This window comes from Rhopalosiphum padi, chromosome 3 (assembly GCF_020882245.1).
Source record: "Rhopalosiphum padi isolate XX-2018 chromosome 3, ASM2088224v1, whole genome shotgun sequence".
In the NCBI taxonomy this organism is placed as follows: Eukaryota; Metazoa; Arthropoda; class Insecta; order Hemiptera; family Aphididae; genus Rhopalosiphum; species Rhopalosiphum padi.
In genome coordinates this window covers 3543220-3567951 of record NC_083599.1, presented here as the reverse complement: position 1 = coordinate 3567951, position 24732 = coordinate 3543220, and the positions used below count along the sequence as shown (strand labels likewise).

Below are 24732 nucleotides of genomic sequence, written 5' to 3'. Positions count from 1 at the left end.
TGATCGAGTGAGAGTGCGACGACGGTAGACGGAGAGAGACGAGCGACGATCGCGTACAGGTACGTACAACTACAGACGCGCGACCTCTTGTCTTACCGCCGACACACACACACACACACACACACAGTAACAATAATGACCTAATCGACGACGACGACGACCAAGTTATGTAGGTAGGTATATACCGCGCGCTTACGAATGTTTAATCATATTATTATTATTATTACAGGTAACCTACCTATCAACACCACCCCATTCCGAGCGGGGACTCCCCTCCTCGACGGCGTTTCCTCTTCCGCCACCCGCCACGTCTAGCGGTTCCCCCCCGATCGCCGCGGCGTTATACGCACCGCAATAATAATAATAATAATATTATACAGTAATTATATACGTCGCACCGCCGCCGCCGCCGCTCGGCGTTTCAACTTTCTTTTGGAAACGTCCAAAGAGTCTGCGGCGTCCTATGCGCGAGCACCAGACCTCCACAGTGATCCGCACGCACCACATAGGCACACGCACACGGCGCACACACACACACACACGTAATATTTTGTCACGCTCAATCGGTCTTTTATAGACGCGCGCGCGATCCACAGCACGTCGCGGCATAACCGTCGACCATCGACCAAACACGACTTCGCGTCCGTCGCGACATCCATTTCGACGGTTCGAAGAGAGGCGTATACGCAGCTGTAGCCGACGCGGTCCCGCGATGCCCAAGTACACAGCCTCAGGTAAGTTTCGACAATGTACCTATAATCTATGTATATATATATATGACTTTAGCGGCACATACTTACACTGCACACACCGCGCCAAACCGCATCTGTCGATATCATTAGTATTATTATTGCGATTTAAACACACACCGGCTTTTGGTCCCACATCTGCCTGTATACGAATCCCTTCGGTTCGGTTCGGTCAGTCGTCCACTACATATCACACGGACGTTTCGTAAAGCTTATAGTTTTTATCTATATAGTACAATATTTTTGTTCGTGTAGGCTCCGTTCGATAATTGGGAATCGACGATAACTCCAGCTGCTGCTAATGAGATAAATTACGTGTACGAACTCGTAATGTCGGTCGTACACTATTAATTATTGCACGCGAGACTTTTCTTTTCGCTCATTAGAACACGACCGCCAATCCAATATGATAATGTTATTTTTGTACGATGCGTGACATCTGTTTTCAACGGAGTTATATCAAACAAATATATTGTAACAGAACGAACTATTGAAGTCTTTACACTATATCGGTGTAGAACAGAACATTAGCGTGTATTTATTGTCCTAAAAAAATATAAAACCATATTGATATTATTAAATTGTAGTAGGTAGGTGCTGTTTATTGGTTGCGATTGTCAAATATTTATAGATATTTCAGATGTATGATTTAAACATGTTTTTAGATTTACCCATATAATTTGAAAAATAAGGCGAAATACCAGGTCGAGTTTGTCATTGTGTTTATTGCAATTTGATTTTCTGAAATGTACCTGTGTTGTCAATAGTCTAAATTATATGTCGAGAGGAGAAAAACTATATTTAAACTCGTATAAAATAAATTGTTATATATATATATATTAATGTCTTAATAATAAATAATTTAATGTATATTATAATTATTTTATGAAAAAAATATCACATAATGAAAGGGAATAAGTGGGTAACTATAACAAGTTAGTTGCAAAACATCAAGTAAACTGGAAAAATTTTTTTCTAACCAAAAAACTGCATTTTAATTTTTTTCCTAAAATGTATCGTATAGGTATTAATTAAGTATTCATTATTTAGGTAACAAGAGTAATATAAGTACGTAAATAATACACTTTATGTCTGTTTTATTCAATTTTGTTGTTGTGAAAGCTACTTACATTATGAATAAAAGTTACATTATGAAAGAAATAAGTAGGAAACTAACAATAGTTAGTTGCAAATCATCAAGTAAACCGGAAAATTTTTTTTTAACCAAAAAACTGCATTTCAATTTTTTCCTAAAATGTATGGTGGGTATTACATCATTAAATAGTCTTTATTTAGGTACCAAGAGTAATACAAGTACGTAAATGATACGCTTTATGTCTGTTTTATTCATTTTTTTGTTGTAAAAGCTTCTTACATTATATCAAGTTATACCGTAATTCGCGATGATTAAATTTTAAACAAGTTTTATTAGTACCTCTATAAGTAGCGGAAAAAAATTGAAATCGGGTAGGTTTGTGCTTATATTCGATCATAAAAAAAGTATTCAAAACTCAAGTTATTGTTTCCAAGATTTTTGTAAAAATGTGTAACATTTTTTTTGAAAATGCATATATTTTAAAACAATGTAAGATCATTTAATATAACTCAGAAGCTTAAAGCTTAATATATATATATATTTAGCGAAAAATGTAGTTGGGAAAAATCGTTATGATTTTAGAAAAACTGTAAATTTTATATTAAATTACAAACCTACACAGAGTTAATTAGAAATTTGATTTTAAAGTTTAATATCTTCTAACTTCTAACATAACAATTGATAACTTAATAATATAATAAGCCAACATTTTGTATCAATAACTTTTAAATAATAACTATTGGGCATTGATAATCACCAAATATAACTTACTATGAAAGGAATATATCCACATAATATATTTAGATAATTAGTATTGCTTCATTAAATAATTAAAAATAATTTTTAATATTAAATCGTTTATTACGTGAAGATAAGTAATTATGTTTTGAAATAGATTGTCAAAACGCTACCAAACAAGCTACTTTAGGCGATTACGTAAACGGGCTTAATAAAGTTATAATTGATCGGTGATAGTGATTGAACCTGTTATTTAATATAATGAATTTATTTTACTTTTTAAATGATTTTTTTAAAATCATTGCCAATTTATAAATTATTAAAAGATATAATATATTAAATTACAAATATATATTGATATAAAATAAAAATTATCATTCGATTGTGGGTTTAGACTGGACTTTTTTCTTCTAATATGATCAATAGTAGCCAATGGTCATAATAAACTACAATTTTAGTCGTACTCGTATATTATAACTTAGCATAATTTCACATTCACACATAATATAATTTGAGCTTATTAAAAGTTATCTAAAATGAAGTAAAACCTATCCTATTTTTTTTTAAAACTAAATTATATAATTATTATATAGGTGTATTAGTAAATGATTACAAATATCTAAAAAAAAAAGGAACCTTGCCAATTGTTAACAAAAATAATTAATAGATTTTTTTTTTTTATATTGTTCAATGTCAGAAGATATAATTGAATAAATAAATAAAAATCGTAGTATTAAATATGATTTATCTTATATTTATTTTATTGACACAACTGATCTCTAATGGTTAGTTTTAAAATCTTTAGTACTTGTAATTTTATACCTAGAAATGTTTAAGGAAGTTATAAAATGTAATGGAAGAGTAACAAACCATTAAATAATCCAAATAATAAACAAGTACTACAATTTCACTTAATCTTACACAACATTATAATTTATAATGTAATGCGGTCCATTAAAATTAATTCATATTTCGAACATATTATATAGTTTTTGATTTTAACACGGATATATCTTAATAAGAAAACTTAATAATTTTTTATTCTAAAACGTTTTATACATGGCCAATTTGTATAGCTTTATCTAAAATGTTATATTGATCATGTAAATAAGTAAATTTAATAAACGTATATGACATTTGAATTAGATATTATAATTAATTTGTGTTTTATTTTTTTTAATTGGTACCTGACGTTTATTTATTTTATATAGAATAATAATCATAAAATAAACATCCCAAGTTTGAATAAATACGTATCAATTTTTTTTTTATTGCTCATTGCTAATAAATAATAACCGATGTTTAATTTTTTTTTTAAACAAGTATCATACATTATTCTAAAGTTGCGTATTTATACTATTATAAGACATTCATTTTATAATTTATAAATATTATTCATGACGTCGACATTTCAAAGACGATTAATTAGAGTTGTCATCGATTATGTAATATAAGTAGCTTGCATATGAAGTCGTGTCTTATTGACTTGTACAGATGATTATTAAATTAATGGCATGGCAATTATATCTAATTAAACTTATAACTTTATTTGTGTTTAAAAAACGATTTAATTATGTATTTAAGAAAATAAATTATTTCGATATAACTAGGTAGGAAGTTAAAAAAATCTCAGCAGCGATAGCCATCATAAAAGATATAAACATGATTTATATATCAAACAACTACCTAATTTAAATGTAAGCTTTTGACTTAACGACCACTCCAATTATTTTAAAATATAAATAATGTGATTACTCAAGAGGACTTCATAACAATACATATCTGTTATGACTATCATAACTTAACGCAACAGCGACATCACGTTTTGTAGATTGAAATCAGTACACTGAAATCTACTCACGGAATCCAAAGAGAGAAAGGAGACCATTGTATGCGATGATGAATAACTGAAGCGCCTATCGTTATTTATTAGTATTATTAAAGTAATTGAAACTCAATAATTATAAAACAAAACATATTACTCAATATGTGACAGATTTATAAAACAAAGATTGTAGAAGATTCGGTCATAATATTAGTAGGTAAACATACTCTCGACTCATTTTTATAGTATGGATACTATTATAGGATACTATACCTTATGTTTTCTGAGTTGAAACTCAAAACTAACTGAGTGTAATTATTGGTGATGTTATACAGATTGTAAAGACATACAATATAGATATCAACACAAAGTTTATTTAATTTTAGAAAGTGTAATTACGCGAAAATCAAAACAAATTTTCAAAATATTAAGGCGTACACGCATTTTGTTTTAGCTAAACAATAATTAACACATATTTTATATGATTATTGTGCGTGAAATCTCCCTAACGTTACAAGATAGCCATTAGCCATAGGTTGTTTTATACTTACCACATTATACAATTGTATGCCGTGCCTACTGTTGTAAAGGAACCATAAAAATATTTGTAAATTGAATTATATAACTATATTGTAAAATGAGCAAAATTAGAAAGCAAAAAGTTACATTATTGTTTGAGAAAAATAATATGAAAAACAAATATATTATGTTTTGAATTATAAGTTACCAACCTATAATGTTATGACAAGTAATAGACAGTGAGCAGTGAATAAAAAAGAACATAAAAATGTATTCATAATATATAATAGACACAAACGTTTGATTCATGTTTATACATAGGCGTGCGCAGACCTGAATTTCGGGGGGTGCCTACAATTTTTTCGGGCCCTTTTCTTAATTTGGGCCCTCTCTGAACAAGACATATGTACATATGTTATAATAAATTATAATACACGAATAAATATTACTTACATTATATCACATATTAATCGAATATAATATTTCATTAAATAGTTGGATCTAAAATCTATTTTCAAGATAATTGCAATATTTATTTATTATTTTTACTTTTGCAGTCAATAACATAATCATAGTAAGTTTTATCACGCAAATTTAAAATATTTTACGTTGTATTATTTTTTTTATCCCGAAACATAATTTTTTTTACGACATATTTTAGAAAAAATACCATTTTTATTCTAGTAATAACATTAGTTAAAATAGAGACCCATATATATTATATGCTATATGACTTCAATTTTAGGGCTTCAATAAAATGTCGGGAGGTGTCCAGGCATAGTTGGAACCCCCGTGCGCACGCCATGTGTTTATAATAGTATTCTTATTGATTAGGATTTACATTTATATTCAAAATTTGAACTAGAACATAATATCATTTTCTACGTAAGTTTACTTTACAAGTGAAAATTGAATAGAAATTTCTTCTAAAAACTTTGATATCTAATAAAATTACATAACTGACGGCAATATTCTAAGCATCTGGCGTCAATATAACAGGTAATATCTGATGAGTTTCTAAAATATCTTCCGTTGTTGGACAATAATTCCTATTAAAATATGTAAAATATGGATATACATCTACCCGTCATATCGATAATTACTAGCTTCAGTTTTACTATCGCTACGAATGTACATGGTTTCAAGATAAATCTCTTTCTAAATTTCATAATCAATATTATGTCATATTAGAATATCCTCATAACTATTAAGAAAATCTTTCATACTCGCTACATAATGATATGTATATGCTATTAAATATTTGTTAGTTATTTTTGACTACAAATTACTACAACTTAAAATACATTTTCCAATACGATATTTTCGTATTCATTTATGATACTATGACAGTTTATTGGTTGTTGTAACAAAGAAATTATTTTTTATGTCTAATATAGTATACGATTAAGGATAGAGACTATATTTAATATATTTTGATTGTGCAGATGAAATTTCAAGACTAGGTATTAAAAAATACAAACTTATTTATAATAAGTAATTAATTAATTAAATAATATAATTAAAATCATTATTTTATTTTATGGATATTAATCAAAATATTTATTTATAATATTAGTAAATATTTTAAATATTTATACCATGTATTTTATCATTTTTTATACATATATTAAAAAATAATACGATATATTATTGTATATCTTAACCGTGAAAATTTATAATTTTTTTACTTTTTAAAATGACACAACATCTAACCTTTCGGGTCATATGATTCATTTATTCACATTATAGAATAATATACTCCTAGATATGAGTTAGGCATATATAATGAATAGGCAATTTCTGTTTTACATCGATAATAAATCAAAGTTGCCGAATTTAAAAGACCGATTAAGTACCAATCTAGGTGTCTATATACATGTAGGTACTCGTTTGTAACAATATTGTGTTCGTGCCCTCTAGTGTTATATTTCGGAATGATGAATGATAAATTAGGATAGTCGGCGGTGTAATAATGTTGCGTATCAGTGTGTGATTCCATTGTTGTTGTATCAATACATTGTAGATTCATCACACATCAAAACTAACAGTAACATACATTTAGAAATACAAGAAATACAAGTATGGTTGTAAATAATTACGATCAAATTTTGAAAACGATTACTAGACAAAAATAAGTGACAATCAATATCATTAGTTGGGTTCTTGTACTTACATAATAATGCGAAGAAGGACTTGTGATGTACTAATACGATATTTAAGCACTCTCATCTCCTCGAAAAAAAATAAAATAAAAATACGGACAAATCATAAACGCTGATGGCTGATCAGTAATTCCTGACACATACGCAACATTAATATACATGTTATTATTTAACTAATTGCTGTGTAGTGTGTATACGTAGTTGGCAGTTGCGGATATCTGGTGGGGTTGTGTGCACTTTTAAAATCTATTTACTCTAATATCTATAGTAGAGACCGCGCCTCCTAATTCCAGCTCTATTCGTATGCCTCGTGTTGCAGGTGCATATTTATTTCGTGTTTAACTAACTCGTATTTTTTATTTATAAATGCGCCTAACCTTTGATAGAAAGTTCGTACGAGTGAACATTTTTAAGTGGCTTTAGTACCGATGTCACGATGGTTACGTATATTATAATTCTTACGTTATTCAAGTCTTTTATAATATAATTCATGGGAAATAAAGAAAGTTTCACGATTTATTTTTATTTTATACGAGAGCTCAATTTATATAGTAGTAAAGTTCCGGATATTTGTATCATTTAAAACAATAGGCGTAATACAGTAGGCACGGCAATATATGTATACACATTTTTCAAATTAATTGTTATCAACTTTATTACTTTTTTTTATCATCATACTATTTTAATTAATTAAGTCTTTGTTCTAGATAAATACAATTGGATTAATTATAATGTATTAAGATAGATTATAAATTATTCAACTGTATATATTAAAAAAAGAAAACAATTTTGCTATAAGACGTGTAGATATTATCAATATAGGTAGCAAAATAAAGTTGACTGTAAATCTGGTATGAACATAAATTAAAATAACCAGAAAAAAAAATAAGATCATAACGTTCTAGAAAATATGTGTTATGAGTACTGTTTATAGCCTAGAACGTTTTGATACCTTTTTAAAACGAATATATTGTATCATTAAAATCGAGTGTAAGTATATACTCGTTATACTCGTATCGAATGATTTATATTTGCATGCGATACGCTATGATAAATATTATATAATTTATATAACGTAAACACACTAATGATTTGCAAAAGTTTATTATTATTGAATTCCTATAAATAGGTCAGTATGAATATGGTTTTTAGTGTTTTTACTTATTGTACAACATAACGACAAGTAGGCAGCAGACAGGCTGTTTTTATAAACATAAACTAAAACGCTTTTAACTAGGATGATATACCGATAAAAGGACATACCATATTATATATAATGTTTTGTAACTTATATATGGTATAGAATGTAATATTGCGAAATTGTCTATCGCGCAAGTGCGAGAGACTCGAGGGATCGAAACGTCACGATAATGATAATAATAACAACTCAACGGTATTCCTATGGCGACAATTTTCAAACACAAGACTCACTACTATACGTAAGGCACACTACTCGTCGTATACAAACCGACCCGCCGCAAATCGCATTGGACAGGAGCTCGACCAAAATCGTATGCCCATAATTATTGACGGCGGCGGCGGCGGCGGAGAAACGTCCTCGATTGCCGGCACCGCGACAGGATCGTTTCCGTAACCGCGTAACGCAGCAACATGATTATCTACCGTCGGTACTCGCGGTATGTTTATATTTCGAAACACGGCCGTGTGCGTTATGCAGTTATTATTATATCGTTATTGCCGATATAGGTTGCTGTCGACAAACCCGTGTGTTTTACCCGGTTTCCGGTAACGTGCCTACGAGGAGCCCGGTAAGGATTTCGTCGAACGACGCGCGTGACTCGCGTCACCCCGACAGACTTTCTCTTGCCGCCGACGAACGCGCACAATGATAAAAACATATTTTATAATACTACAAAATCGTACCTACGCGCGTGTGTACTATTCTCTAGTGTGTGTATAATAGGTAGATATTATAATATATACGGTGTAGGTCAGGCATGTCAAACTCAAAGTATCAAGTGGGCCAAATATATTGAAAAGTTTACTATTTGGGCCGCACATAAAAATTTAGCGAAAAAATAAATATTTTGTACACATTTTTCAATTTTGTTCTTTATGTTTACGAATACAGCAATTACAACTAAATTAAAAAATTAAAAAACAAATGAACATAAATTTAAATAAAATATAAATCATACTAATTATTTATGAAAATATATATAAGTGTTGTATAAATTACAAAAAAAACATATTAATAATTTTTTTTAGACGATATTTGACACCTCTTTTCTCCCACCAACTTTTCAATTTCGGGAGAAATATTATTTGACGAAGCCACTTTTAATACTGCATTTAAATGTGTGTCGGTAAATATAAATATATATAAAACCATCATTAATCCAGACCTTATTCGATTATAGTTTATCAGAAGATAAGACAGTATAATAATGTATACCAAATAAACCATTCTCTAAGAATCTAAAATAGTCATTACACGACATTAATATTTTCTTTTTTGCAAATTAATATTGATAGTCGCGGGCCATAAAAAAATGAGCCGCGGGCCGCGTGTTTGACATGCCTGGTGTAGGTTGTACGAGCGGTGCAACAAACATTGTCCGGATCAGGCGATGCGTATACGTATTATCGTGCTGCAGGTCGTCGTCGTCGTCGTCGTCTCGGGGGCCGTTAACCGAGCCCTTTGCGAATTCCGTTTGCGGTACTTCTGCCGTTTTCTTTTTTCGTTATCCCGGCCGCGATCTCTGCGGGCCACGTCGGCTGCTGCTTTTGCATTTCTAATTCGTGTGCGAGTCAGTGACGGCATAACATCATAATGCTAAGCATTAGCCCGTGCGTCCCGGTCCGTTGCACTAAGTCTGCGCCGTACGAGTACCTATAATACCCAGTAGGTGTATTATTGTGTGTATGTATATCATTATTCTCTCGTGTTTCCATTCGACGAATCCGACAATGGGTGAAAGCGAGTAGGAAACACGATCGACCGTTTTATATTATATACATATTATACGCGGTGTTCTACGCGTGTGTTCTACGCATAGTAGGTAGACCTAATGGAGATCAGTACAACGACCGAATAACTACGTTTGGTCGTCATGACGTTATATAATATTATTATATTTGGTCGGTCGTGTAGAAGAATATATTGTGCCTACCCGACAACTATAACGCGACTATTGCGACCGTACAGACGTTTCGTCGTAAAATTATTCGCGATTAATAACTGTTTCGTTATCCAAACGGTACGGCTAAAATTAAAAATATAATTCTGCCGATAACGTATTATCAATATCGTGTCATTTCGGTCGACGAAGTACGGTAGATATTCATATTTTGTCGTTACCGCGGTGGTATAATGTTTTTAACTCATCACGAGTTTAAATTGTAACAAAATAATAAGTAGTGAAAGCTGGGCACTAAGGCAGAACCACTTTCATGATTTTATTGTAACTATATGTAATAATTATTATTCGCTAATTTATACAATTAATATGGATACCCAATTGAAATGGTATCGAGTCATTATGGTCAACGAAACCGTGTAGAAAACATGTTTATAATATCGACTTAAATTTATCGATTTATATAATTCAACAATATTCTGAGAAAGGTGAGGAATTTATTTCGTTTTTTTAACTCGTCCCACGAGTACTGTGATTTTTTTTTTTTTTCTAAAGTAGTAGTCAACTGTTTTGTACAAATGTCAATTGTATTTTGTTTTTTGGAAACTTTCTAATGAGTAATGACACATAATGGTTTATTTTTAACTTATAGAAAAATCACACATAAATATTACAGATTAACAGATTAGGTATTATTCATAGTTGATAGTTCATTTGATTAACATATTATACGACCTGTAGATTTATACGGCTTGTGTCAGAGATAGGGAGTTATGACTAGGTATATATTATTATAAAATTAATATAAACATATATAATCGGTAATATTACAATTACTACATTATAAATAATAACTCAAATTGTTATTATTACTATATATTATATACATTTTTTTTATGTAACGAATTAAAATATTATGTTTAGTTATAAGCATTATAATTACCTTGCACTATTGAGCGGTATAATGATCTTTTAAATAATATAATTTAAGTAGCTAAATTAAGACGCGTAAAATAAGTTACTTTGCACAGAAATATTTTTATCTCCACGAAATGAATGATAAAATTTTAAAATATTATCACAAGTGCAATAAATCGCCTAAAACTATTATATATATTTTAATTTATCATGCTGATGATTTACGTCGAACTACAAGCAGTGTAGTTAATACAACGATTAATATGAACATATGAAGCAGAATTAAAACTGTGCCTCCAAGTAAAAAGTTATTTTATAATTTTATTATTATACTATAATAATATTATGTATTGTATAATTCAGTGTATATAAAAATGTTCAAAAAAAATTGTTTTATTTGTATTTTGAACGAAAACCACTTCTTAGCGCCAAAATTATTTGGAAAAGTATGAGAAATTTTTAATAAAATACAATTGGATAAGTGGTATTGAGGCGAGACAAAATGCTGGCAAAACACGTTATAATAATATATTGTATCATGTCCGTATTAACTACCAGTATTAATTCGTGCATAATATTTGAATGAAAATAATTTAACAATGTATAGATAAAAACAATGTGGTTATTCGGATATTACAAAGTTAATACATTCAAATCGTTATTAAAACAGTTTTATATGAGTTAAGAACTGTATAAATATTGGTTTTTATATAAGTGATTAATTATTATGTTCTACACGAGTGTATGTCTCATGAGTTATAAGTATTTAGACGTACCTATGTATGGGTAAAGAGGTATGCTATTTTAATTAGCATAATAACACTATTAGTTACCTTATTATTTTTATAATATCATTTTTTTTTTTTTTTTTTTTTGTAATTATGATCATTAAAAACTTAACCTTCTATTTAAATCAAATTAATTAATTGTATAGTAACTTATTACATTATAACACTCATAATTTGATTGAGTGTTAATAAATATATCAAAGTAGGAACCATTGTCTTAGTGTTTGAAGAGACTTTTTCTTGTGAAAAAAATGCTCCAATCACCAACTTTGATAGTGGTATCTGTTAGAAAATTTCAGAGACACTTTAAGGTTTTTTAAATCTTCATGTTAAATGTTCATGATACAATAAATTATGGTGTAAAAACGAAGTTATTATAAACGCAGGAGAGTTTACATGTACCATCCAGACGATACTGAACTCGACCATGAAAAGTTTACAATCTAAAATAGAATTTACAATCGTTCAAATTTTAACTGTTTAGTACTTTAGGATTTTGGGGTCTCAAAAGTAAATGATTTCAATAATTAACAAAATAAATAACGAAAAAACGAAATTTCTTACACAAAACCAGTTTTTGAGAATGTCGACGTTTAAGTCACTTCTAAAACATATTACATTTTTAAAATTATTTTGGATATTTTTAAGCTATTTATTATCATTTGGAATTATTGGCTTTATTTAATTTTCATTCCAATTTATAGTAAAAAAAGCTTTAATAGGTACATTGTAACGTATTTAGGTAATTTGTTCTACAGCAATTAAAAAATATCAAAAACATAAGTAAATTATATATGTGCTTGAATTTAAAATTTTTATAAAATCCACCATATTTTGAATTATTTTTTGTTGGTTCAGAATCGTTTTTCATTGGATACATTGATTTATTGTTGAATTCAAATTTAACACTGTATTATTACAGTAACCTAATCAATGACAAGGTACACACTTGACATCTACTTATATTGCAAAGCGCGCGATTACATATTTGTGATTTGTCCGCCTTTTTTTACTTGTGTTAAACGATTTAATCAATTAAGTAGTGACATTTTAAAGCAGTGTGGGTAACACACATTTCGAGTTTACATATTATATTATATTTATACAAAATGTTTTTATTTATCTCAATGCAAGTCAATAACGCTAAGAACTCGATTAATGTTTATACTTTTTTTTGTTGATATAATTAAAATTTAAAAACTTGAAACATAATATTTTCTAATTAATTTACAAAATTCATATCATTAAATTCTATTAAAATATTGTTTTCAACTTTATATAAATGTCATCATTTATGAAAATATTATATTTCGGGGGTATCTAAAATGAATTTAGGCTTATAATTCAATAATTGACAGTTGTTGTGGTATTCCAGTAAAGTTTCTGGTGAACGCATATAATATGTTATACTCGTATTACATATATAAAATGATTTTAGTCTTATTATTCCGTTAAAACTAAGTTTCTTTATCAATTCCACGCGGAAATTTACATACTATTAATTTAGTACCTATCTAACAATATCAAATATTAGTATATTACAATATACCTACGTCCTACATGACTAACACAAGAATGTTATTAACTTTTAATACGAATAATAATTGTTTGCAACAATTACACATCGGTGTAGATTAAAGTATTCTTTAGTTTATGGTTGTCCATTGTCATGTGTCTCGTTTCGTGAATAATTGCGGTTATTCGACTATTATTCTTCTTATATGACTTACAAAATATAATTATAATGATAGGTCTAAAACTATGGGAAATATACTGGTTGGTGACTATATATATATATATATACAATTTAAAACCTTGAAGCTAAAAACCTTGATAATGAGTTTTAAGAGAGTGTAGAGTGTGAAGAGTCCTTCTATCTTTGCCATCTACCGCAAAACATTAAAGATGACAAATAAAATACTCACTTATCACTCAATCATTTTGTTATTAAAAAAAACAAATGTTATACATATATTTATATATCACTCAAAAGATTATTAATAATTTATTTGTTGTTTCAGAAATGGCTTCGTTCGAAGAAGGTTTCTTAAATTATAAGCCACCCGTACTTCCAGATGAATTTAGTCATCTTCCCGATCGAGTGTCTAAGAGTTTTGTCGGTAAAACTATTTTTATTACCGGAGGATCTGGATTTCTCGGAAAGGTTTTAGTCGAAAAGCTTCTGAGGAAATGTCCAGACATCGAAAGAATTTATTTGCTACTTCGAACAAAAAAAGGTAGCAATCCCAAGCAAAGAGTGGAAACTATTTTCTCATCAGTGGTAAGTTTATAAAAACAATATTATTTATTTATTATCATTATTATTTTCACATTTTTCCAAGAACTGCATACTTATAAAATATTTTTCAATTCCATAGCTGTGAGTCATTAAGTTTTTCAAATTGTCCATTAGTATTTTTCTTTCAAAATTATAAATAGCTTTTGTAGGTGTCTAATTAATTTATAAAATATAAATTATACTTCATTACCATTTACTTCTAATGAATGCAATAATTTTCAAATAATAATTTGATAACATTTTATATAGAAATATAGATTTTTTTTTTGTAATATTATCCAACTACAACACTATATTTACAAAAATTAAAAATATTATAAAAATGTCGAATTACACTATCCGTTTAATAAATTGTTATAGTCTACAGATATAGTATATTAATATGAAATATATCTTTATAAACATTAGGATTTTATTGCCAAAAGCCAATACGATAATTTACTTTCTATATTTCTATTCATTGATTCATATATTCATTCGAAGAACAATAATGATATTGTATAATGTCTTAAAATCTATTAAAAGTTATACCGTTAACAGCTACAAACTTCGTTTGAATGACGAAAACAGCACATATCCCTTAGGTTATCATACAAATGTAACTTGTAGTATAATAAAAATACATATACCCATTGATAGTTTTACTTGCTATAAAAAAGTAATATAATATAAAAATGTATAATAAAATAATACCTTTATAGCTCGAAATAATAACACTATAATAGCCTACAAACTGTACGCATTCGATTTCTCTTGTATGGTATTGTCTCTCAAAACATCATATAAATTGAGATATTTAATTCAATAACTACAAATGATTTTATTAGCTATAATAATATTATTATGTACCTATAGTAATAATACCAACGAGTTTCCCGAATAAAAATAAAATGTATATAATCAAAATATAAAAAGTAGATGGGTATCTATAATAAAGAACAATTACCTTTTATTTAACTATTAATATTCTCTTAAAATATTTTACTACAGTATAAAAATAAAATCAGAAGTAAGAATACAAGGTGAAATCATTAAGTTTTAGATTCTATTATATTTCTTTTTTATTTGTTGTCTATAATTAATTATCTATAAGTTCATAATTTTTCTCTAGAAAAGTGAAACTAATTTGTATTACGAAGGGGTCAAAAATAAAAAATTGTTTGAAAAACCGTCAGGAAAAACAATAAAACTATGAAAAATGGGAAATTTAATAACGGTAGATAATTGAAATTTCGCTAAATATTATAAGTTTTTACCATTTTAAATAAATTATAACATTTTAGTAAAATTATGTATCTTTTTAATACAATATTATATGAATCAGACATTTTCAGTTATTTGTTTAGTTTTTATTTAAAATTATTGTCAATAAAAAAAAAATCATTCTGTCAAAAAACTTTAAAAATTCATAAAAATTTCTCATAAATTGTTATTAGTGAAATAAGAAACTAAGATTGAGTATAATTCCGTAAATATTTCTTATAAGCGTCCAAAGTTTAAATGTTGACTAATTTCTTTAATATTGTTGTAATTCAAATACGAATAACCGTAGATTTTTGATATTTTTATCAAATGTTTGTATAATCATTATTATAATCATAATACACATATTATGGTATAGTTTTCAAAACACTTATTTTGAATCTTTTTTAGTTATTTAATATTCAAAGGTATTAAATTTTCCTTTTTTTCTCTAAAATTATCGATAAACATATTTTCGTTCGGTCAAGAAGTTTGCAAATTTTGATAATTTATAAGTTGTTCTTATAAAGGTATAAATAGCTTTTTTTTATTTTTAGATATTTTAACTTCAAATTGTTTGAAATTTTTCAAAATCAGCTAATTATTTTTGTAGTTAGTAATTTATAAATTGTTCAATTTTTATTGTATTGACTTGAAAATTTAATACACGGTTATCATGATGTGTTAATATTGAAATAAAAAAATCATATAATATAATTTTTTTTATAGATATTTGAAACTTAAAATTGGACAAAATTAGAAATTTAAATGAATTTTAACGGTTTTAGTTATTTTGTTGAATTATAAAAACATTATTTGTAGAAACTTTAAACTTTTTGATAGTATATGTTATTTTAGTTTTACTAAACTTAATATTATTTCTCAAAATATTAAAAATAATTGAATGCTATTTATTCTACAAACCACAAACTTGTTCACATTAAAAAAAATTGGACTAGACTACTACTGAATCAAATAAATAAATATTTTTTTAATTGTCTAACAATAAACAATTTCTTTCTTATATTTTTTGAAAAAAAAACTATAACTTTTAATACCTATATTTTTCCAAGAAAAGGTATTAATAGATTTGTTGTTATTTAGAAATAAAATGCAAATAGTAGAAAATAATATAGTTTTTAGAACATAAAATATAATTACCGTTTTTTTTTTTTAGTTTAAACAGAAAAAATTACCATCTTATTTAATATTCTTGTGAATTTTAAGTTTTTTATTTATCCAATTTAAATTTAGGAATGAAACCGAATATTTCTGTTGCTCAAAATAGTTAACATCATATTTATATATTTATACATACAACATACTACATACATACATTTCAATCAATATTTATGTATATGTTTATTGTTAAATATTTTTACAAAGTTGTTTGATATAATATATTATAGTTTAAGTGTAAATGGCACAGAGGCCATGTTAATCGTCAAAACCCATTTTTTTAAACGAATATAATATAAATATTAAATCCTAAGAAAAAGTAACATTTGAAGTAGTTTCAATGAACCCTTCAATCAAGCTATCCTGTCTTTGTATATTTTTTATTTCTACATATTACTTATCGTATTGAGTGAACACAAATTGTAAATTTTTGTTTTAATAACAACAAAAAAAAAAAAAAAAAATTATTTAATAAGAAATATTTAACTAATTTTGTAGATAAAATATAAAATTTAAAAATAGTTAAATCATTTTAAAACAAACTATTATGAACTCATTGTTATTTCGATAATCTATTGGTTAAAATAATAAAAATAAATCGATATCTAACAAATAATGTAAATACGTGTATTTTGGTATCTACATAGTGTATTAAATTACACTGCGCTATTGAAGTTAAAATATCAAATAGATAGGTATTCAAAAAGTCTAAAATATAATTAATAGTATTACTAAATATTATTTTCAAAAATATTCGCACAATCATTCTACCATAATTATGTTTTAAACAATTTTAACGAATCATGCTAGTAGTACGCGTAATGATATAGACATAACAATATAGTCTAATACATATTATTATGATTGCTGTAAGTCGCACGTTATAGTAACACAATTTATTACTTTATTTTTACCTAATTAGTTATTAGCTGACATTGTTTAACGGTTAATTTTACCAATCTGCCACTTTCATTATTACGATGATTAAGTTCAACCGTTTTGTGTTAAAAACATTATTATATTATTTGATATTTTTACAGTAGATAGATACTATCTGACTACGTCAGTAAACCGTCTCTAACTATTAAAAATTTGGAAAAAATTAATATCATAATAGACAAATTAAGTTTCTAGATTAAAGCAGTATCGTATAAACAACTGCAGGATAAAAACTATTTCGAAATATTTTTATAAGCATATAGATTCAACACCAATTAGTCATTCAGAGAATCTAATAAAAATCCAAATGAGACTATCTTTTATAAATAGGTATTGGTCCACTTAAAACAATTTTGGCACCAGAAGTCCAGAGTTTCTATTGTGACAATCAATGACGCATGTGTATGTACATACATACATACATACATACCTATATTTATACATAAAACAGTCACAAATATATTTTATTATTATCTATTAGAAGAACAAGACAAATAGATTATAATTATCGAAATAAAACACGAGGACAAATCTTAACTCTTTAATTTAGTTTAATTAAGAAATAAAAATGATAATTTCAAGCACAGTTATAATATGGTAATCGATCACTTAACAGTATAACAATAATTTATTAAAAAAAAAAAAATAAATATGCATTTACTTATAAGATGTTTAGAATCTTTAAATATTCAAAATTTCTTAAATTGTGTAAAACATACAAAAATACACAAATTAATATGTTGTAGCATATATTTAAGATTTGAGTTGTAATATCTATTAGGAAATGAATCTGCGTCATATTAGTTTTGGGATAATACACAATTCCTTAAGAAATATACAAATTACAAATATATATTCTAAGTCCTGCCAGTCCTGGTGTTAACATCTATAACTATAAATATATTTTGTTTTTATGTAGGTAAATAATGTTATGTAGTTATGATTTTTTAATTTATGCAGATAGTTTTTTAATGTCTTGTTAAATTTTAATTACACGTTCAGTAATAAAATATTTATTTCAAACAAATTATAATTTTGGTATGTGTCATATTTGTTGTAAAAAATTCAGTTATTTTTAATTATACGCTTGATAAAATAAAAATATTGATAATACATTATCGACTTGCGTTGAACTGTAATATTTGCTTTTTAATCATCATAATAATAACAATATAACACAATATTGGCCAAGTTATGGTTATACATTATTTAAGTTGATATTGTAAAAATATTGTGAAATTCAACGTAATAATGTATAATATTATGATAATATTTCAAATTGCGACTATAGATTAAGCTTTAAAGTCGTAACACTCGTAACTAAAGTGGACAACCAGTTCATATATCGGCCTACTATTATATAGAGCTATACTCTATAATGAAATTAATTTCGATTTTAAGTTCAAACGAATTGCACGTGACGTGAACGTATTACGAATAATGATCTACACGTGTTACGTAAAATCTCATTTTTTACAGCCACTTGTACGTCTGTTTTAGTTATTCGACCATCTGAAGGAACTACGGGGTGTGGAAGTACTGAATAAAGTGTACCCAATAGCCGGTGACGTGAGTGAACCAGATTTAGCCATCAGCGAGTCGGACCGTCGTTTGTTGGCGGACACCGTGCAGATCGTTTATCATGCGGCGGCTACCATTCGATTCGACGAGGCATTAAAGAAAGCCGTCTTGCTCAACACCAGAGGCACGAAACTGGTATTGGCACTGGCCAAGGAAATGAAAAATTTGCAGGTACGATTTTTTACAAGTCTATAATACGTTTGCCTACAACTACACGGTCGTAGTGCCTTCGTTACGACGAATTGAATTGGAACTATACGAGAGTAGGTATATATTTTATGAATTTTACAAAAATTGATTTGTTTACCGTGTACACATATTGTACATTTTACTAGAGAAGTGAGAAAACCTGTGTAAATTATATACATTAAAAATAACTAATGATAATTGTAAATTGTAATTGTAATTGAATATTGTAAACTAATTAGTTTACAATAGTAAACAGTTAACTTTAAAGTTTACAATATTCAATTACACCGTGTAAAAACTTGGATAGAACATACAAAATACACCTACTTACGAGTTTAATGTCTGTACAGGTATTTGTGCACGTGTCGACTTCGTACTGTCATTTGGACGAAAAAGTGTTATTCGAAAAGGCGTATCCGCCGCCAACCGATCCGCATAAATTAATCCAAAACATGGAAATGTTGGACGAACATTCTGCAGAAAATATGACTAAAGAGTGGGTTTCGCGTTAAAAATATAATGATCGCACACCGTGTCGATCGCCATTAATATGCGCTTTTTTTTTTTATTTCCTTACAGGATTCTCGGCAGTTTCCCAAACTCGTATGCGTTTACGAAATGTCTTTCTGAACATTTAGTGGTGGAACAGAGCGAAGCTGGAATGCCTTGTATAATCGCTCGCCCATCCATTGGTTAGTATTTTTTTATTTATTAGCAACGCGCAGTGGCGTACGCAGGATTGTACAATGGGGGGGGGGGGCTTGAAAATAAAAATTACTCAACTGAGTAACAAGCGCATTGGCTTAAAAATTAAAATAGTTGCTTTTTTATTTCTTACTTAAATTAAACATAGAATAAACAAAAAATATATGAACAAACTAAATATAAATTGATATTATAATTATATAAGATTATTGATACCCATCTATGGATTTTGGTCGTAATCACAGACTAAGATAATATAATACCTATATAATATTTATTAATAACTTAGTCCGTGGTTCTAATAAATGGGTAAATTGGTATACGCTGTATTAACTCGTTGGTAGATTTAAAAACAAAAATAATAATACGGGCAATGGGGGGGCTTCAGCCCGTTATCCCCCCCTCCTCCTGCGTACGCCACTGGCAACGCACTTACGATTTCCGTGTACCCCCGTCGGTATGATTTACATTTTACACTGTTACGTTTTTGTTACCGTTACAGTCATACCGATATGGAAAGAGCCTCTCCCCGGATGGACAGACAACATCAACGGTCCGACGGGCCTGCTGATAGGTGCCGGAAAAGGAGTCATCCGTACAATGTTCTGCAACAATCAAGGTTACGCCGATTATCTACCGGTCGATATTACCGTTAATGGCATATTGCTGTTTACGTGGAATTATATAGACAACAAGTAAGCAAACGAATATGTATTTGACACTTACCACTTTGTACTTACATACTTATTTAAATATATTTCGAAATCTATTTAAAATAGAGAATGATAAGTAGGTATTCGTTCAAATATTTATGCAAATTTATTTATTTATGCATAAATAATTTAGTACTCGAATACTTATAATATAAATATAATAATACTTCTGCACTTCTTATTTCTTTATCGATATCAGTCGTGGATAGTCACCACATATTCGTAGAAATAATTCAATACAATAAATTAATAAAAATACATCGGTTTCCCAAAAAGACTACCTAAAATATATTTTTAAATCACCTCTTGCTATATCCGTAATCCACCTACATTCTGTATACTAGATTACCGACACAAAAATTATAGCATTAATGCGTCGATCAATCGTATGCCGATTTCTTGTGATAAATTAAAAATTATGATTTCGATAGACTATTTATCCCTTCTATACGTATGCAAATCAAATTTATAAATGTATGAATAGATTTCAGGGTTTTATTTCCAAATAAATAAACACATATTAGGTCTTATTTTTAATTTTGTATTTATTTTAAGTTATAAATGTAATCGTTGTTTTCAATTTTAACAATAATCAGGTGCGTTGTGTAAAATAAACTTATTTAAAATACATTTTTTTTCTCTCAGAGGACATCGGCAGAACGATTTGCCATTTAACTTCCAGCCAAGAATGGAGAGTAACATGGCAAGAGATTATTGACATCGGAAAAAGTATTGTCACTACTGAAGTACCGTTGAACGGCGCAGTATGGTATCCTGGTGGTAGTATGAAGAGCAGTAAGCTGGTACATAATATATGTGTATTTTTTTTGCACACTATTCCAGCTTACTTTTTAGATGCTATTATTTACATGTCTGGCAATAAACCATGGTAAGGATAACGGTCGATGAAAATATATAATCCATTACGTCTTATATTTTATTGAAAATATAAATTGCGTTCATGAAACGTGTTTTATAATATTGATACTGAAAAGTGTAGAAGAAATAGATTTCTATCGAGCACATTCATTTCTTAAATATTTGTTGTCCTTAATGAATGCATGCACGAGAGATATTCAGTATACTTATTTTATTTCTCTTGAATATCACAAAATGTCAAACACAAATGGATATTATACAACGGTAGATTAATATTAGCAATTCGTTTTTTCTTTCAAAGCCTGGTACGCATTCAAGACAGAATAAACAAAGGATTTGAGGTGTTTGAATACTACGCAAACAACCAATGGGAGTTCAGAAACGAACACGTCCATTATATGAGAAGAATTATGAATCAACGAGAGAAGTTTGAGTACAAGATTGATGGAAACGATATGGACATTAGAAATTACTTCAGAGATTGTATTATGGCTGCTCGAATTTATATTTTAAAAGAAACTCCAGACACACTGCCTAGAGCTAGAATTCATATGAAAATGTAAGTTTTAAACATAAATTAATTTGTCTATTTTCCATTCACACAAATTAATAAAAATACTTACTTTAACGATGCTATACAGAATACTGAGTTCGTAAATACCCAATATTTAACCGTTTGGTTTTAATGTTAAATGTTATATTCGTACCTATTAACTATAGTTTAATATTTTTTGTTTCAGAATGTACTTTGTCGATATAATCGCCAAAATATTATTTTTCGGTTTACTGTTATGGACTTTATTCAAATGGTCTGATACAATTATAGCAATTGGACTATTATTATTCAACCTAATACGGTTATTCTTCAAGTCAATATTTTCAACAATCAAAAGTGACACTACCGTTGGACCGATATTGAATAAAGAGCTTTAATCATTTATCATACGTTATTATTATTTTGTTTTAACGATAATAAACGATCCTAACTTACAACATTTTAGTATTAAAAAAACATATAAAATCAAAACAATGCATGTACATTTACCATTTTTAAAACTGACAAATCTATCAAATCTCTGTTTATTTTTATAATTATATTTTAAATCTTTTAAAGTGTATAGATTACACTACAATTCAAAAATGGTTTATTCGAGAATCATTATATTGTTTTAGTTATATTTTTAAGTTACAAAGTATTTTATTATATTTTATATTTAAAAGAAAAATATACACAGATTTTTATTTTATTGCATTATTGCATTATTGATGGTTCTAACAGTATTATTAGAAATATAACATAATAAACTCCTTTATATATTTGTTTAATAAAAGTACCGACCACTTAAGTTTATAAGTCAATACGCGACTATATTTTGTTACTTTTTTTTTTTAGAAAACATATGAATAATATATAATTTATAATTTTAGTGAACAATATAATTATGGTATTATAAATATTATAAAATAAAAACATAAACAACATCTTCTATTTATACAAATGTATAATATGGATTTATTTATTCTTACAAACATTTATTTTAGATTATGATCTGAACAATACTTATATGTTAGTTTTAAAATGAGCTATTTATAGAAGTGTTTGAATTTTTTTTGATAAATGTTGTTGGTTTGAAATTTTTAGGTAGATTAAAAAGCACTTTAAAAATTATCATAAGTTGTTTCTACTGGAATTTAAAAAAAATGTAAGCAATTTTACAAATATTTTGTATGAGTTGATGAAATTGTAAATTCAAACAACGATCCATTATTAATGAATATTGTATTTTATTGTAATTACGAATAACCATAAACCCTTCAAATTTTCATCGAATGTGTATATTATAATTTTCTATTTATGGAATTATTTTACTGTTAGGTATTAATTTGTAAGTTAAAATGTTAACAACATTTGTCAAAAATTGTTCAATTATTTTTACTTGTTAAAAATGTATGAAATTTTTAAGTTTTATGGCTAAGGCTCTTCATCGTCATACAAAGTTCTTCATTAGCAGTTTATTCAACAAGATATTATACACTTATTAATTTCTAAAGGAAAGCTTTGATTGTATATGTATTTGTTTGATGGCTATGCTCGCGAATAATTTTTATGGTGGCAATAATATATTGCCTTATATATTAATATATTCCCTTTATTATTCGTGTGATAATTTCATATAAAAAATAAACAATAAATAGTATTCAAAATTAATCAGATAATACAATAATGATTTAAAATTGTATTAATAATTTATATTATTTAATCGCTATTAGGTATGTGTTTGATATATTTAATATTTCAAAAAAAAAAAAAAAAACTTTTTATAAATCAGACACAACAAACAATTTGGTAAAATAAGTTAGATAAAAAATCTATGTCAATAATGTATAGAATTATATAGGTAATAACTAATAAGTCCTCTTATTTTAGAAATATTTAATAATAATAATAATAATAATGAATTATAAGTTATAATTTATTTAGTTTACACAAACTTTTTTATTCTAGTTATAAGTTTAAACATTTTTTTTGTAAATAGACCAGTTTAATTTATGTTTCACGAAACTTCACCTTTTTGTTATGTATATCATAAGTAACATCGATAGAGTTAATCATCTTTGCTAGGTACCCGATTTATGGCGGTTGTAAATAATTGTTACCCTTATTAATACAGAAAAATATATTATATCATTTTTATTAGAATGTAGCAAAGAAATTAATTTTTTTTTAAGGCATTAGGAAAAAGTCTGTTGAAACTTAAAGGTCAAATTATTGAGGTACACATTTTCAAAATGATTGAATTTCATTTTGGTTTAGAACAATTAGTAATGGTTTCACATAGATTACTGTCAATAATTTTTATAATTATTTATTACATGGTTAAAAATAAGTTTTATTTTATCTATAATTACATCGATGTATACAAACATGATAAGTAGTTTTTTATATAAACATTAAATGTTATTAGCTATTTTTCAAAAACATAATATCTCTCATAATATTATCATTGTCCTGGCAAAAGTCACCTCAGGTGAAAACCGAGATTTTTTCACATTAAGAGTAGATCTAGCTGTTCCGTCACGGTGGTGCATGTGCATTAGATGTGTTTAAT

At 27.5% G+C, this 24732-nt stretch overlaps 1 protein-coding gene across 1 annotated transcript; it reads left to right on the top strand.

The window, feature by feature from the left end:
- Positions 1-230: 230 nt before the first annotated feature.
- On the top strand, positions 231-24323 carry LOC132926688 (fatty acyl-CoA reductase 1). The gene is given in 9 exon segments (XM_060991086.1): positions 231-734; positions 13918-14177; positions 19056-19307; positions 19676-19821; positions 19905-20017; positions 20533-20741; positions 21391-21632; positions 21924-22181; positions 22363-24323. Coding segments are annotated over 9 exon segments (1695 nt in total). The 5' UTR covers positions 231-712; the 3' UTR covers positions 22556-24323.
- The last annotated feature ends 409 nt before the right edge of the window (positions 24324-24732 follow it).